Here is a 16,313-nt window from a genome sequence, read left to right on the forward strand (position 1 = left end):
GACACCATACCCAGATCGCATTCCTCCAAGAGTCCCACCTTATAGCGTCAGAGGCCCAGAAACTACGGAAAAAATGGAGAGGAACCATTTACTCTACGACTTACTCGGCATTCTCTAGGGGGGCGACCATTTGGATTCAACACGGGACACCATTTGTAGAACTAGAAAAGAAGGTGGATGACCAAGGGAGGTATGTCCTAGTGAAGGGCACCTTAGATGGTGAACTGAAAGTACTGGGCTGTATCTATGCCCCAAATTTTGACCAAGATAAATTTTTACAGGCAGTGGGTAGGGCACTGGCGGACTGGACCGACATCCCCTGGGTTCTGGGAGGGGACTGGAATATGGTACTGGATCTGGATCTGGACAGATCACACCCCCCCCTACAAATGGCCGGGGCTTCCCGTCTGACTGAGGTGTTCGGGGCGTGGGCGGAGGGATGGGGGCTGGCGGATGCATGGCGGATACTGAACGCGGCCCACAAGCAATATTCCTACTACTCACACATACATGACTTGCATACTAGAATTGACTGGTTCATGTGCTCGCGGGCGCTCATGCATACTGTGGATAGCCCAGAGTACCTGGCCAAGACCTTTTCAGATCACAGACCCCCCACGCCCACTCTCCTGTGGGGTAGAGGGCCGACTCCGGTGCCTACATGGAGGCTTAATTCCCTCCTCCTGGAGGACGCCCCCTTCAGAGCTACACTGTCAGACACCCTGGCTAAGTATTTTACGGACAACTGGGATACGGCCTCCTCGAACTTAGTGGTGTGGGACGCTATGAAGGTGGTGGTGCGGGGAGCGGCTATAGGCCAACTGGTGGGAGCGAGACAAGAAGTACACAAACGATTATGCACGGTAGAGGACCGCCTTAAAATACTAGAGAGGGCGGCGAGTGTGGACCCGGAGAAACGAGGGTAACTGCAGGCGGCTAACATAGAACACGCAGAAATACTGGAAACACTCAGAAACATTGATTATAAAGACTACCTGCGTCGCCAACACTCTGAGGCGGACAGATCCGGCACATTGCTGGCCCGTCTGATACGGGACCAACCTGAAACCCCGGTGATAACACGGATTGTTGATAGCGCAGGTAATTTGATTCAATCACAATCCGGGATTAACAGAGAGTTCCATGACCACCTGAGAACGCTTTATGCTCCTTCAGGTTGTGAGGACCCGGAAAGGGTGCTTGAGTTTTTACAGGACCTCCCTTTCCCGACGCTGTCTGATGATGTGCGAAAGAAACTGGAGAGGCCAATAACACAGCAGGAAATACGAGTGGCCATCAAGTCTCACAACCGCAACAAGACACAGGGCCCGGACGGGCTCCCGGTGGAATTCTACTCAGTCTACGCGGACACCTTAGCCCCGGTCCTGGAAAAGATCTATAGGACTGCGTTCGAGGAGGGTCGTTTGCCTGCGTCGGCGATGCAGGCTCTGGTCACGTCAATACCTAAACCGGGGAGAGATGCTGCAGATATGGGGAACTATAGGCCTCTGTCCATGCTTTCCACGGAGTATAAGATTCTCAGCAAAATAATAGCCCTACGTATACAGTCACACCTCCCTGCCTTGGTACAGCGGGACCAGTGTGGGTTCCTCCCGGGCAGGAGCACGTCTTTAAACACGAGGCAACTGCATGCACTTATGATGACTACGCCGCGAGATTTTTCCCGGGCGGGCTGTATAGCGCTGGACCTGAAACAGGCGTTCGACTCCCTGACATGGACGTTCATGTTTGCTGCCTTAGAACGATTTGGCATTCCTGCCCCCCTACTAAGGTGGATCAGGTTATTATACACAAATCCTACAGCCATGGCGCGGACGGGTGTCGGATAGTTACCTAGTGCATAGGGGCACCAGGCAGGGCTGCCGTCTCTCCCCGCTCCTGTTCGTACTCGCACTGGAGCCCCTAGCTATAGCCCTACGTGCGCATGAGATACAGATAGGTATCCCGGTCAGAGGCGTACATAATTTAATATCTATATACGCGGATGACGGAGAAGTGTGGCTCACTGGTTAGAGGAGGCAGATCCTGAAGCAGAGGTCAGACCCGGGACCAGGGTTCAATTCCCGACGCGGCAGGGTCTTGAGCCCAAATATCCACGGACTCGATAATTCTCGTTTCGGTGCCTACTCGAATCATGGGTTCACACTCTGCAGCTCTGGGCATTAGCCTGCTTAATCTCCACTACGGCCCCCCCGCGGCGGGATGCCTGGCTTTCACCTTGGGGGAAGCCAGGATGGGTTCCCAAGGCAAGCGCCGAGATGCCTACGGGTAATCGAGCGCTATATAAGAAAGCATAATAATAATAATAATAATAATAATAATAATAATAATGACATTTTATTGTACCTGAAAGACCTGGAGGCAGACCACGAGGTACTTTCTGAGATATTCCACCGATTTGAAGTGCTATCCGGTTTGGCAATTAACCCTGCAAAGTCGGACGGCTTCTATTTTTTTGACGCGCAACACCCCGCCTCAATAAGCTTTGGCAGGTACTGCATACCGGTGGCCCAGACCACGTTTAAGTATCTGGGGATACAGGATACCTTAGATGGTAATCTTAGGCGAGCTATAACACGTCTTAAGAGCAGTGTAGGATTCTGGACGTCCTTGCCACTGTCTGTTATGGGGAGAGTCGCACTTTCTAAGATGGTCATGCTTCCCCGATTACTGTACTACTTTGTAAATTTGCCCGTGGTAGTTCCGCTTAGTGAGACTCCGTAAAAGACCTAAACAGTTGAAGGCCAAATTGAAATTCCTAGATCTGGCGCTCCTATTAGCGGTCAGGGCCTTGACAATGAGATGGAAATCCCCCCGGACACCCCAAACGTCCGCATGGCAGACAGACCTAGTGAAATGGGACCGAGCGGAGGGGTCGGCCCTACGAAGGGAGGAAGAGAAGGGACAGAGGAAATATCCCATAGCACAGGACTGGGAGGTGATGTTGATGGATCTGGAGAGGGTTGATCTTGTACAGTCGCAAGGAGGTGGGGAGTGATGCCTACGATGAGAGTGAAGTTGGTAGGGCACGTTAGTCTGGCACCCAGGGCAGCGCACAGAACACACACAGGCCTACGTTCGAATTTGCTTAGTATTGTGAGGAATCAGAGGACACTATACTATAGCTGTACCACTGCGACCAGGAGACGAGGGTGGGACGGGGTAGGTGTGTTGGGGAGGGAGGGAGGGAGATGGAAGCTGTTATTTTCTTGATATGTTTGCAAATGACTAACTATGCAGTTCCTGGGGAGGGTGAAAAGAGAAAATGGGACTGATGAAAGTAACATATGTTATTATGGGCTATTGTCACCCTGATGTAATCAGTCTTGAATAAAGAGTTTAAAAAAAAACAGTAAAAATGTTTCAGTAATGTCAACATCATTTTTGTATAAGGTTGAGTATTAATACCTCGACCAATTATGTATGACCAACATCAATTCAATTTAATCTTTATTAAGGTAAAAAAGTATCCACAAAAGTTCAAACATTCCCATTAAAACGCATGTTAAATAAGCAGTAAAACTTATAAATATTTAAAATTCATAATAACTCACAGTGAAATTATGTATGACTAACATAAAGAGGAGCTCCAGAAATCTCTGTGAATCGAATTATCTAGGTCCCTCCTTGTAAATAAACACTTCTGTGACGGGCACATAGATTGTGGTTCACTGGGTTTTGCACTGTAATTATATGAGTTAAAAATAGTTTTCTGAAAAGATTAAGCAAGCCTTTTGAAATGTTTCTCGTGATTTTTTAATGATTTATTTTCTTTTTTTAGGGAGAAGAAAATTGAAGGATTGAACTATATCAGATGCCTCTCTGCCTTCCATTGTGATGTGCTCACTGCAAAACTTCATGATACTAGCCTTGCAGTAGTTCAAGAGGTTTGCATTTTCTCCTTTAAAAGAATCTTAAGGATATGTGTATAATATTAATTGTACTCTATTGGTAGTCTGGAAATGTATTAGTATAGCCCTAAAATGTTAGTCTACCCTACAACCTTATTTTGTGTTTCATGATTGAAATAGACAAACATTTGTAAACCCGTACAATAAAAATGCAGGGTTCAGGACGTTGGTTGGTGGAACTTGTTGAATATGGCTTGTCATACATGTCCTACAGTAACAAAACCAAAGGTTTGTTTTGGCAGAGTTGAGTTTGTGTAGCCCTTTACCAGATTCGTGTCAATCAGCATCATTTACTTTCTGCAGTTGTACTGGCTGTAGCTTATGTTGTTGTAGATCGTGTGCTTTGCAGTATCGTGCCATCTAGTGTTGAGATCAAGTGTAACATTTTGTTTACTTCAAGAATTGAGTTTTTGTTTTGAAATGACTCGTGATCCCAAAACCAAACCGACAATCCATTAACACGCAGACTCCATTTGATACATATTTTTTTCAGATATTAGATTTGGAGATAAACGTGAGTGCACTGTTATAGAATCTTGGATTCATGTGCTGCAAATATCAGAAAATAGTACCACACAACATCCACAAGTTGTGGCAGGTGTGGAAAGTTAATGCCCAGTCAGTATGGCAGGGGCGGAAAGGCAATGCCAAGAAAACATGTCTATTGTAGAATCCAGGATACTCGCCTTCCAGTCGTGTGAGAATGACTTGTGGGATGGGAATTACTAGTTCGTTTTCACATCTCAAATATTCACAGTTCTCATGGTAGCATTTCACATTATAGTTTCGAGTGTGGTTCTGCAGCAGCCATACCTTTCATATTAATGTGTATTCTTGTGAAGACCCTACATTTGAAATAGCAATATATCAACTAACAGCTACTGTTTTCCTCCTCCTGTTTTTCCTCTTCTGAAATTCTGTGCTCACCTACCTATACTGTTAATAAATGATACTGGTGAAGTTTGTGATTCACATAAACATACATACCCCTTTGTGACGTGTGCAACCCCACGGGTCTCTCCAAACCCATCATGCAGGGCAGAAGGGGCACTACATTCACCAGACGCCAAACAAGCACACCACTTGTATATCGTCAGAACTAAGCCTCTACACAAAACAAAATAACAATTTTTCCTTTGCTACTGCACACCTTGCAAAACCCATTTCCAGGAGTGGCCTATCTAGATAGATAGTTCAATACATTCAGTTTTGCTGGTCATGTGTGTGCCAGCAACGTATAGATATTTCACGAACACATTCCAGTAATAAAGAAGGGCCATCTAGGGCTTTCCTGTTAAGAACTCCCCCAAAATAAAAAATTGTGAATGGTCGACATCAAGTCATTCACTTATGTTTCCTCCGGATTCCTGCTTCCACTCCAGGCAATCGGAATTCTTTTACAGAGGACGCAGGGCTTGGCCTTGAGTTTCCTGTAACCTTCTAAGGATAGGAACCTGACTGATTTTCATAGCCAACTTCAAGAGATCTTATCTGTGCCAGTCACAGTTCTTTAAAGCTGATTCAGATTATTTAATTCCTGGATGCATACTGAACAGAAGTTATTATTGTCCTACATCTGTCACTGTGTACAACAGTGAATACTTGGTTACTGTTATAATACCTAGAACAGAGGGCCAGTATAACAGGCCACTTAACTGGATCAAGTTCTTTGTCTGACTGAACACAAGTTAAAAAGGATTATGCCACTTTGTCAACCAAACCAGTCTTATGCACTTTTATTCAGGGCTCAGCCCTATCAACCTTATTGTTCAATAATTACATGGGATCCCTCATGTAGTGGTCTCCCAATATCACCTATTATACTTCATGTACTCTAAAGATGTGTTAACACATATTTGACTAAAAAATGACAAAGAGCAATGAGTTGAAATCTCAAACAACACTTGGCATATATATTTATGAATGAGAGGAAACATTAAGCATTAACGGTTTCAAAACTGAGCTTATGACTCTAGGAAACCACGTTGACAATGGCCTACAATTTAGTTGGCCAAAGGCTCTGGGAGAAACCCCAGAACCAGTATGATCTGTAAGTATTCTTGGAATTTACTTTCACCTTGTGGAACAGTGGATCATAATTTGGGGTGGGTGACTAGCCACCTCAAGGAATAATGACAACCCATTGTCAGGGTGAGGTGTCAAAGTCACTAAATTAGCCAAAGCTCCCTGGTAGGTGTGGCACAGAGGTGAGGGGCGTAATTCAGGGCTGCGCGTAACGTATTTATGCAGTACCAGATCAGTAATAAGCAAAATGCTAAACAATAAGAATCCCAAACAGAATTAGAAAAATCTCACTGGAGAACCGCCAACTGAACATTGGGATTCCACTTCTCTGTCCTGGGTACAAGAGAGAGCAGGTACACTTTCTTCAGGGCTCTTTTTAGGTCACAGACAGCAGGTTCAGTCCTCTTCTGATTCTTTCTCAAGTCCATCAGTATTCTAAAATGGTTGTCTGGAGGTGCCACATTTATGCCCGACATGAGCTAGTGGGTGTGAATCACTCCTAGGCATGCCCTCACCAATGTGGTCCCAGGCCATCCCTACACCCTTTGGGCATTTTTAAGAAGGTGAAAGGCTTCAGCTGCACTAAACGTAGACTCTCAGGGCTGGGGGTAATCATACTCGCCTCCTTTATCTAACACTAAAGTCCAGTTTGAGGCAGGCGCTATACCCCAGTAAACCAGAGGAGCAAAGTCTGGTAGAGCAAAGCAGGTTTTTCCAGACATAAGACAGTGGAACCCAAACATTGTTTTGGCATCCTGTTTCCAAACCTTTCAAGTGCGTGCCAGTGTTCTATGTAAACCCAGTAGAACCTATCAGGCAAGACTTGATATTCAAGCAGGAGTTTATACTATAATATCTAAAAGAATGGTCACAGCCCACCCTTCATGTTCTAGAAAAGTGTCCCTTTTTGATATGGCAACCCCCACTTTTTGCCTGGTATTCGATGCAATTTTGACAGAAAGTGGCACTGGGTTGCTGTTAACCAGGTCCCCAGTGCCATATCTCTTTCCCTAAACTGTACAATTGTTCCCCAACTAACTATACCTTTAGCTCCCCCTATAAGTCCCTAGTGAATGGTACCCCTGATACCTAGGGTATGGACTACTAAATAGGGTCTCTCCAGGCTGCATCATGTATTGTGCCACTCTAGGAGACCCCTGAGCACCAACATCCAAACTGCCATTGCAGGCTGCGTTGCATGGTGCAGAGAAAGGTGACAACACAATATGTCACACCTCCTGTGTGCTGTGTCTGCAGACTCTGCATGCAGTATAGCTAAGGCATCCCTACAACAGGCCTTACAGCCCTAAGGCACGGTGCACTATAATGCATGTGTGGACATATCTGCATGAGCAGATATTCCCCTGAAATGTCTAAGTTGATTCTTTGAGAGATTGCATTGTATATAAATCTGTCAGAACTGTGAGGTGTCTACCTGAGCATCCAGGCTTTCATTCCTAAAATTCACAATGCTTCTGTTCTGTTGAAAATAGTACACAGTGTACCCAATTTTGGGCCATCGCCCACAACATCCGTCAGCAGAAGAAATAATATACAGACGCCATTAGGTCATGCTGGGACTCCCACAAGTTAGAACTGAATCCCAAATCAGTTCTACAAATTCTATCAGTACTTACACACACCAAGACTGTTTGTGCAGCCAGTGGCTTTCACACTACACAGTGGCAACCGCAAATGAGGAAAGTGCGTTTTTATTGACTAGGCACCAAACATGTGGGCACATTTCCCCCCCTTTTAGGACCTTCTGAACAGGCACTGCGTGGACTAGTTCTTCATCACAATCACCTTCTTTCACTCACTCAAGAATGCAGGGACATATTGGCCTAATCACGCACACCTTCAATTGTCATGACATATCTAGCAAAGAGGAAGTGGTTCAGGGTATGGTGCTTTCAACAGGGACTCCTCCCAGTGTCAACAAAACTAGATCAGCTATTGCTTTATGATTTGCATTGTACTAATTCTGGATTTAAACATATGGGTCAGTAAGAGTAAATCTCTCAGCTGTTTCTGGTTTCTTACGGGAAACCATGTTTTTCTTGCAATGCGTATTTAAGGAGTTCAGTAAAGTCTCTCATGTACCTTTCCACTAGTGTGTCCATCACCTACTATCTGGGAGTTGCACAGTGTACTCTTAAAGCTCATGAAATAACCAATTTAGAAATCTATAATGCAGAATTGAAACAAGGATATTCAGTGAAATTCAGGCTGTCACTACCAAGGAACCGTTTCTCCAGTCACTTGATTGGGATCCACACAAACCGTAAATTTGTGTTGAAAGTTCCTATTGACTTGCATTGCTTTGAATCTATTTCTATTTGATCCTTTTTTCTTGAACCAAAGCTCTACAGCAAAGTGATCTTTGCATTTATTTGACATCCAACACATTTCTGAAGTCCCAGATCAAAAGGTCCAAGGCACTCTATGTAACATGGCAAAGCTGGGGATTTGTAGTTATTAATGTTTATTTAATGTTAATTTCTGGCAATGTATAAAGTAACAAAGATATTTTTTTAATTATTTTCGTAAGAAGTGTCTACTTTCTATAAGCATGTTATATCATTGAGAAGACGAGTTAAACAATATTATTTGTGGATCTAGGAACTAAACACCTCATAAATATGAGTGTTGTGGTTATTTCCTGTTACACAAGGCAACTATGCCACTACTTTCCTTTTAGCCAGTAGTTCATATGTTGTGTTTTTACAGTTTGTGATTTACCTTAGAAGCTATCGACTTCAAAGACATGCTAAATTTCATTGATTAACACAGACAAAAAGTTATATGTTCATGAAAACTCTGGTATATTGAATTTTACGATACATATTACTGAAACTGTGTCGGTGTGCGCATAGGTTTTGAGCAAGACTATTATTCTCTAGGAGCTTTTGCTGGTCATGTCAGTGAACTATTACATTTAGTACTATTGTTTGAAAAGCATTTTATTTCATTGTTAATATGCTTTTAATTATAGGTGAAGAACTTGCGTTCTGGGGTGTCCCGAGCCGCTCTGGTCTGTTTAGGAGATTTGTTTACCCACTTAAAAAAGAATATGGATCCAGAACTTGATTGTGTTGTGAAAGGGCTTTTGCACAAAGCCAGTGAATCAAACGCATTCATTAGAGACGATGTTGACCGAGCTCTGAATGCAATGGTCCTTCACGTTACTCCAGCTCGTGCACTTACTTCTCTTTTAAACGGAGGTCTCAGGTAATGTCCAGAGCTCAGAAAGATTTATGCAAATGTTTGTGCTACCTTTATAATTTTTTGTACTAAATAGTTGTACACATGTTTTTCTATTTGGTTGGATAACACACATCGGTTCTAAACAGGCTCATTTTGTTTGTTAGGCTCACATCTTCATAGTTACTTGTGAATGACTTCCTTAAGCCCGGGGTGGTGTGGGCAAGGGCTATATTTAGGTGCTAAAGTGCTACAGAACTAGATTAAAATAAGTACTCGGCATTAACTTTCATTACATTTTCTTTTTTTGCTTTTCATAACTATAAATGCCAACAAGTTAATGTTGTTCAATCTATTAAAGGTATTTTCAGTAACATTTTGTAAACCAGCACCATAGAATACATGGTCTTATGAAATGTATTAGCAAGCTAAAAAGGCAAATGTCTGTAGACTACGATTCTCACACTTATCAACCCTGTTTTGAAAAGAAAAGAACAATACTCAAATATTTTCATTACCAGCAGGCAAATTGTTGGATTTGCTCTATTTGCTCTGTCACCAAGACAGTTTTTAAATTGGCTTTAGATTTGCTGGTGACACCACTGGGATCGAATTATAGGCTTTCCAGAAGCCAACTCCACAGGTCATCGCTCTACTACTGGCAAGCACACCTAGAAAAATTCACCAAAAAGGGTCATTGCACATATTGGGATGAATCTCAACACATAGATCCTTGAATTGAGTGCAGTCTGTGTAGAACTTCACATCTTCCTCCAAAGGATTTAAAGGAAAATGCTCAAAGTGCTGACAGAACACCTGTAATAAAAGCAAGAAGGATCTTCTGGCTTTTTGAAAATTTCACTGCATGAATTGGTGCTTGACTATGTGATCAAGGGTTTAAATCCTGCCGGGTACTTTCAGCGTATCCTCTTTTAAAGGTTCACAAAAAGAGCATAGTTGCCTTGGGCAAAATTGTATGGCATCTGCCAATATCGTGAACCTCGGGCTGAAATTGTGCTCTGTACATATCATGGTTATGTTTTTGCTACATTGACTTGATTTATCTCTTGATGAAGAGTTGCTGTGGAAATTGGCAATAAAGGAGAACATTTGTCATTCCAGAACACTTGCCTAGTGTTGTAAATTGCCTGACAGATGAAGTGAATTGTAAAAAGGGAACCTTTTTTAAGTGTTACTGTATAGCATATTCCCACCATTTGTGGGTCCCAGAAGCATTTGTGAAATGCGAGCACCCATTGCAGTTCTGGTATTCTCATTGACCAGAGTCAAAGCGGTTTATTTAGTTGTGCTTCATGTTTTTAGGGTAGTCAATTTACTAGTTTTGAAGTTGACTAATGTGCTATCTAATGATGGATTATATTAGATAGTGGCAGGCAGGATGTGCCATTCTATGGATTTTGGGGGGCCTTGGGCAAGAAATAGGTTTGCGGCCCCTGTTTGGAACAAATATGAATTTTATCACTACTTTTTGCTAATGCAAATTCTGTACTACGAACCAATCATTAATTTTATGCAGGGGCGTAGCTTAGTCAGTTAGATTGGGTGGGTGTGAGTCTCCAATTTTCCAGTAATCACTTTGGCCTATCATTACACGACAAACAGGTGCATGAGAGGGGCTTAAAGGGCACTGGAACGGGAGAGGAAGACATTGAGAGTAAACACAATATTTTGTAAAATAACGGGCATCTTTGAAAACTTTTAAAACAGAGAGAGGGAGAGAGTATGTGCATTTTATTTTTGCGTGTATGTACAATTCCTTGTGGATTCCAACAGGCACCCCAAGTACCCTCTCCAGCACACACCTTGATTTTGAAGGCAAGAATTTCTGGCCTTGTTGCAAAAGAGACCATCCAAGTGATTTGGTTTGCTGAGTGAGGCACAGGATTTTACTCCCTGAACTTCCAGCAGTTTTCCAAGAATGATGGGGGTCATTAGATCTATTCTGGACATCTTTATCTGTGAGCACAAGTTCAAGATGTTGTTTAGGTGTGTGTTGGCGAGTAAGGGAGACTACAATTAATCTTAATATTGTGATTATGTATGCGATGGTCGGCGTGCCCTAGAATTTGAACTATCACCTACAGAATGATCCAGAATCAAAATATCACTTAACATTGATACGTCACAAAGATTATGCTCTTCCGATATCTGGGACAGAATTAAAACCAATATTAAGGATTGATCCCGAGAACCGTATTACAGGAAAGACAGCTCTGAGGAAGTCGTGTGGTACACTCCGTCATGACAAAACACAGAAAACAAGAAAAAAGCAAAAGCTGTTGTTCTAAAATTGTGTTCATAATATGATATACAACTGAGAGTGTGCTTGGGGGATTGATGCAATTGTTCAAGGAAACACGTCACCTCCTAAAACTACAGGGCATACGCCTTGTAGGGACTGTTGCAAATAGTTGTCTGTGAGATATCCCCACAAATTGTCTTTGGTATTTGAGTTCAGTGCATAACACCAAGGCTTGCGACGACTGAGCCCAGAATCTGAAAGCCATCTGTGAATGCAATGTTCTATATGAAAAAGCAATAGACTCCACACAGGTACCGCTCCAAGTCATTCATTTCATTTCATGAAGCTTTATTCAATACATGATAAACAGTGACCATAAAAGCATACAAGCAGAATATAATACAATACAGAGAATATAGGATAAAAATAGACGAATGTTTAAAATATCATACTTTTTCTACACTGAATAGATTTACATATAAAAGTGGCAATATAAAAACATTTGTCCGGGGAGTTCATATTGTAAAGTAGCTTCATAGCATCATCCACATAATAAATACCATACTTTACGAACAATGGTTTCAAGTAGATAACCCTAACATTAAAAAAAAGGGTGCAAATTAGCATAAAGTGCAGGGTGCTTTGTTTCGAGTGCCCATCACAAGGGCAAGGGCCAACAGGGGGCTTTTTTGCTGGGGGAAGGCCACCAAAATGTGAGCCGTTCCAAATCTGAGTCTAGTTAAAACAAATCTATGGGCTGGTCTAGTTACCAGGCTCAAGTACTGCTGATAGCCTTCACTTTCAATATATTTATTATAAAGTTGAACTGTGGTAAGGCAACCATTCGCGGCTAAACGTTTTTGGGTTCCATACAACATAAAAGTAATTTTCATATCTTGTTTAGAGAGGTTTCCGGCGGAACAAGGATCTACCAATATGTTGAGCTCATAAATAGCCTGAAAACTGTCCACAACATACTTAAGCCAAGGTATCTTGGTGCAATTATCCAGGTTGAGACAATCCTTGATAAAAAGTTGATTAAACACTGTCTCATCCTTGCGCCAAATCGCTCGCCAAAGCATTAAAGGCCTTCACAGAATGAGGTCACCTAAATAGACTACCCCTACTTCCCTGTGAATTAAGTCAGTTGGGGCTGAGGTAGGTAAGCACAGAATTTTTTTAAGGGAGATATTTTCTTCCCTTTGCAAAGAACCTACATTGGTGTAACCCCACAGCCCTGCCCCATATAATGCAGTAGAGACACTCCTTGCCTTGTAAATCTGCATCATGTCCCTAATTCGCCTATCACCTACCTTAGAGGCGAATTTGAATATGCCATAAGCGCTTTTTACCATCTTTGATCTAACGCTCAATAAATCCTGAGACCAACTACCATCACATGAAAAAATAACACCCAGATAACAAAATGTTTCCACCTGCTGCACTTTCACCCCTTCTATAAAAAAGGCATGATTTTTACTAGGTCTAGCCCCGCAAATCATAGTATGGGTTTTACTCTTGTTAAGCAGCAGCTTCCTCTCCCCTATAAAATTAGAAAACCGATCCATCAGGTGCTGTAAACCATTGGGGGTCCGTGAGAGGAGCAGAGCATCATCTGCATAAAGCAGAACTGGCACACTAGACCCGGCAACCTGGGGGGCATCGACCTTAACTGTTTTCAGGACGGAGTCTACACCGTTAATAAATAGGGTAAACAACAGGGGGGCGAGGACACAGCCATGTCTTATTCCGCGCTTTACGCTAAAGTTTGGGGTGCACTCCCCACTAGCCCCCTAGCGCACACAGGCTTGCATCTTGTCATATAATCTAGCTAAATAGAAGATGATTTCCTTTGGTGCCCCAAGCTCTAACAAAACAGGCCATAAAACCGAGTGGTTGACCAGATCAAATGCACTGCTTAAGTCGGCAAAGTAGAGATATAAATTACCAGGCTTGGCCTTGGAATACTTGCCAATCAATAGTTCCAAATTCAGGCATTGATCTAGTGTCCCACGACCCTTTCTAAAGCCATATTGGGAGCTCGCAAGGATCCCCTTCTCGTCAGCCCAGTTTTCCAGCCTAGACAACAGCACTCTACTCATGATTTTCACCGATGAGTCGAGCAAACTGATCGGTCGATAGTTACATGCTGCTGTCTTGTCCCCCTTTTTGTAAATAGGGACAATAATCGAGTCTCCCCATGTAGGTGGAATCCGGGCTGTTACAGCTGCATTGAGAACCAAGGTAAGTATCGGTCCCCACAGCAGAGGAAGAGCCTTATAAACATCAATGGGGACTCCATCGGGCCCCTGTGCCTTTCCTCCCTTGCTAGCTTTAATACTACATTCAACCTCTCCCAAGGTGATGTCTAATGGGGCTATAGGCCAATAGCTTTGCTCTACATTATTCGGGCCACTAGCTTGAAATATGGCTGAGAAATGGGAGACCCATGCCTCACTACTGACATTAGAAGAAAGTTGGGGGGTTTTATCATCTTTAAGAAAGGGGGAGTTAACTGTGGACCAGAACAGGCAACTATCAGAAGTTTCTGCCGCCTGCGTTAAACTGTCCCACGCTTCTTGCTGCAATTCCCTCTTCCTTTTGGAAAGTGCCATTTTATAATCATGTCTCAGGTGGGTGACTTGAATCTTATCCCTAGGTCTAAGGGCTAGAGCCTGTTTCAATTGGGAAAGGAGGGCTGTACAGACATGGTCAAACCAACCCTTACCATGGCCGGTCGAGCCTGGCCTATTTCCCGTAAATATTGTATTAATAATTTTATTAATAGTAACAAAATTATTCACAATGGAAACAGACCCACTTTCAGATGTCAAAATGACATTAATATCTGCCAAAGTTTTGGATATTATTATAGGCACTACTGTTGCGGATTTTTCCCCTTTCCACCTTAACCTAGTCCCATTTGACCTATGAGGCTCAATATTAATTAAGGTTCTTGACGCCCGCTGATTCCTACACTTCCAAATTTCTATTCTCATTGAAATGCAATTATGGTCACTTAGAGTAGGTACCTCAGTAACCGTTGTCAGACAGTATGGTGCTATGCTAGATGAGAACATGATATGATCAATATAGGAATTAGTGTTCCTCCTAATAAAGGTAGGGATAGTATGGCCACTAGCGTCTTTAACAGGCTGCAATAACTCTAGATCATAAGCTGTCATAATGCTATTAATTGCCTCCCGTAGACATTGTGTGGGAAGTGGGGTGTATTCTCGCCACTATTGCTTTGCACCCCACATGCCCTAGAAAATGACAGTGGACAAATTGGGGAATTAAAATCGCCTAACCAAATGTAAATAAAAGTACATTTTGCTTCTGCTACAAGCTTCATGAGGGCACTTTCCAATTCTTCTATAACTTTGTGCCGTGAATTATTAAAAATATTGTTATAGAAATGTATTAAAAGCACCTCTGGGCCTTCCTTCATTTGTACCCATAAAATTTGGTAATGGGTTCCAACTGTTATATGTTTTACAACTGTCAGCGACAGGTCCACGGACAAAAGGAAGAGCAAGCCTCCCTTAGCTCTACCATGCCGGGACTCTGAAGCTTCTAAACTGTAACAGACATACCCGTCAAAAATGGGTTTTGTAACGCACCACGTTTCTTGAAGACATAAAATATCATGCGCCCTAACCATGTCCTCCCACCCTAATTTATTCCCTTTAGAAGCCCAACCAGCTATATTCCAGCTGACAATAGAAGTGCCCCCTATGGTACAGTTATTGAATTCAGCTTGGACCGTATTATGGTTGACACCATCCACACAGAGTTCAGCCTCAGTTAGACCAGTATTAGGGTCCTCACTATATGCTAATTGCTCATTATTCGCCCCCCCATCTATAGCAGGAGCAGATTCCGGCCCGCTATCAGTAATCGCTATAGAGGTGCTAACCCAAGTTTGTTCCAAATCTATACTAGTCCTACTTGAGTATTTTTCATGGGCATTTATAGTTATACTCAACTGGGGCCAACTGGCCTTTGGATGTCAATCATTCTGATCCAAAGCTTGGTATCTATTCTTTGTTGGTAACTCAAAAATTGGGCCATGGTTGGAAATAAAGGGTCTATCTCTATTGTTGACATGGGGCGTCTTACTAAGATGGTTATAAAAATATCCCAAAGGGCGTACAAGTATATCGTTCTCATTTGGGGTTAAAGAGGCTGCTCTGAGCAAGACAGTTGCGGCATGTTGGGGATATTTAAAATTAACAATGACACAATCACCCCTACAGGACTTTCTTGAGTTACCAATCCAATTTACCCTTCTAGTTGTTAGTATTTGATCCGAGTAATTGGTTGGGAGCCCACATTGCCTGTGCAGCCATGAGACAGTTTTATTTTTAAGTGAGTCATGTGATTCCTGAGGGGTTTGAGACTGACCAAGATCTTGAGGCGGAACATTGGATAGAACAACTACATAGGGTGCACAATCTGGTGGGAGGTTGATAAAGCGACTTTTCTTGGGGACAGAAACTCCAATCGTACTTACTGGCGCCGCTAATACCTGCGCAGTCTTACAACCCACTGGTGGACCAGGTAAAACAACTTTATTTAAACTATGCCTCCCATCAGGTGGCTTCGGGGCAGTGTCATTCTGTAATTCACCCCTCTCTTTTGTCCTAGAGCTGTCATTCTTACCAATGTGCGCATCTAAAAGGCTGCCTAATCTAGATACTTCAGCTGTTAGTAGGTCTAGTTTGTCCACTAATGGTCTAACAATTGTTTCAAACTTTCCCTCTATAAGACTAACTAATAAAGCGAATTGCTCAGTGTTAAAATTGGCAGCACTGTTCTTAGTCAAAGACTCATTGTCACAGACAGTGTTTTTAAGTGCAGGTTCAACTTTCCTCCTGTTATTGTTT

The 16,313-nt window shown here is 42.8% G+C and overlaps 1 protein-coding gene across 1 annotated transcript in view; it reads left to right on the top strand.

Annotated features, from left to right (window-relative positions):
• Positions 1-16,313, top strand: part of TOGARAM1 (TOG array regulator of axonemal microtubules 1) — a 778,500-nt gene that overhangs the window by 537,938 nt on the left and 224,249 nt on the right. Inside the window, exons 14-15 of the mRNA XM_078659754.1 lie at positions 3,803-3,908; positions 8,953-9,188. Of these exons, the coding sequence (XP_078515880.1) occupies positions 3,803-3,908; positions 8,953-9,188 (342 nt within the window). The remainder of the gene's footprint in view (positions 1-3,802; positions 3,909-8,952; positions 9,189-16,313) is intronic.

The sequence above is a fragment of the Lissotriton helveticus genome, chromosome 9, assembly GCF_964261635.1.
Source record: "Lissotriton helveticus chromosome 9, aLisHel1.1, whole genome shotgun sequence".
NCBI lineage: Eukaryota > Metazoa > Chordata > Amphibia > Caudata > Salamandridae > Lissotriton > Lissotriton helveticus.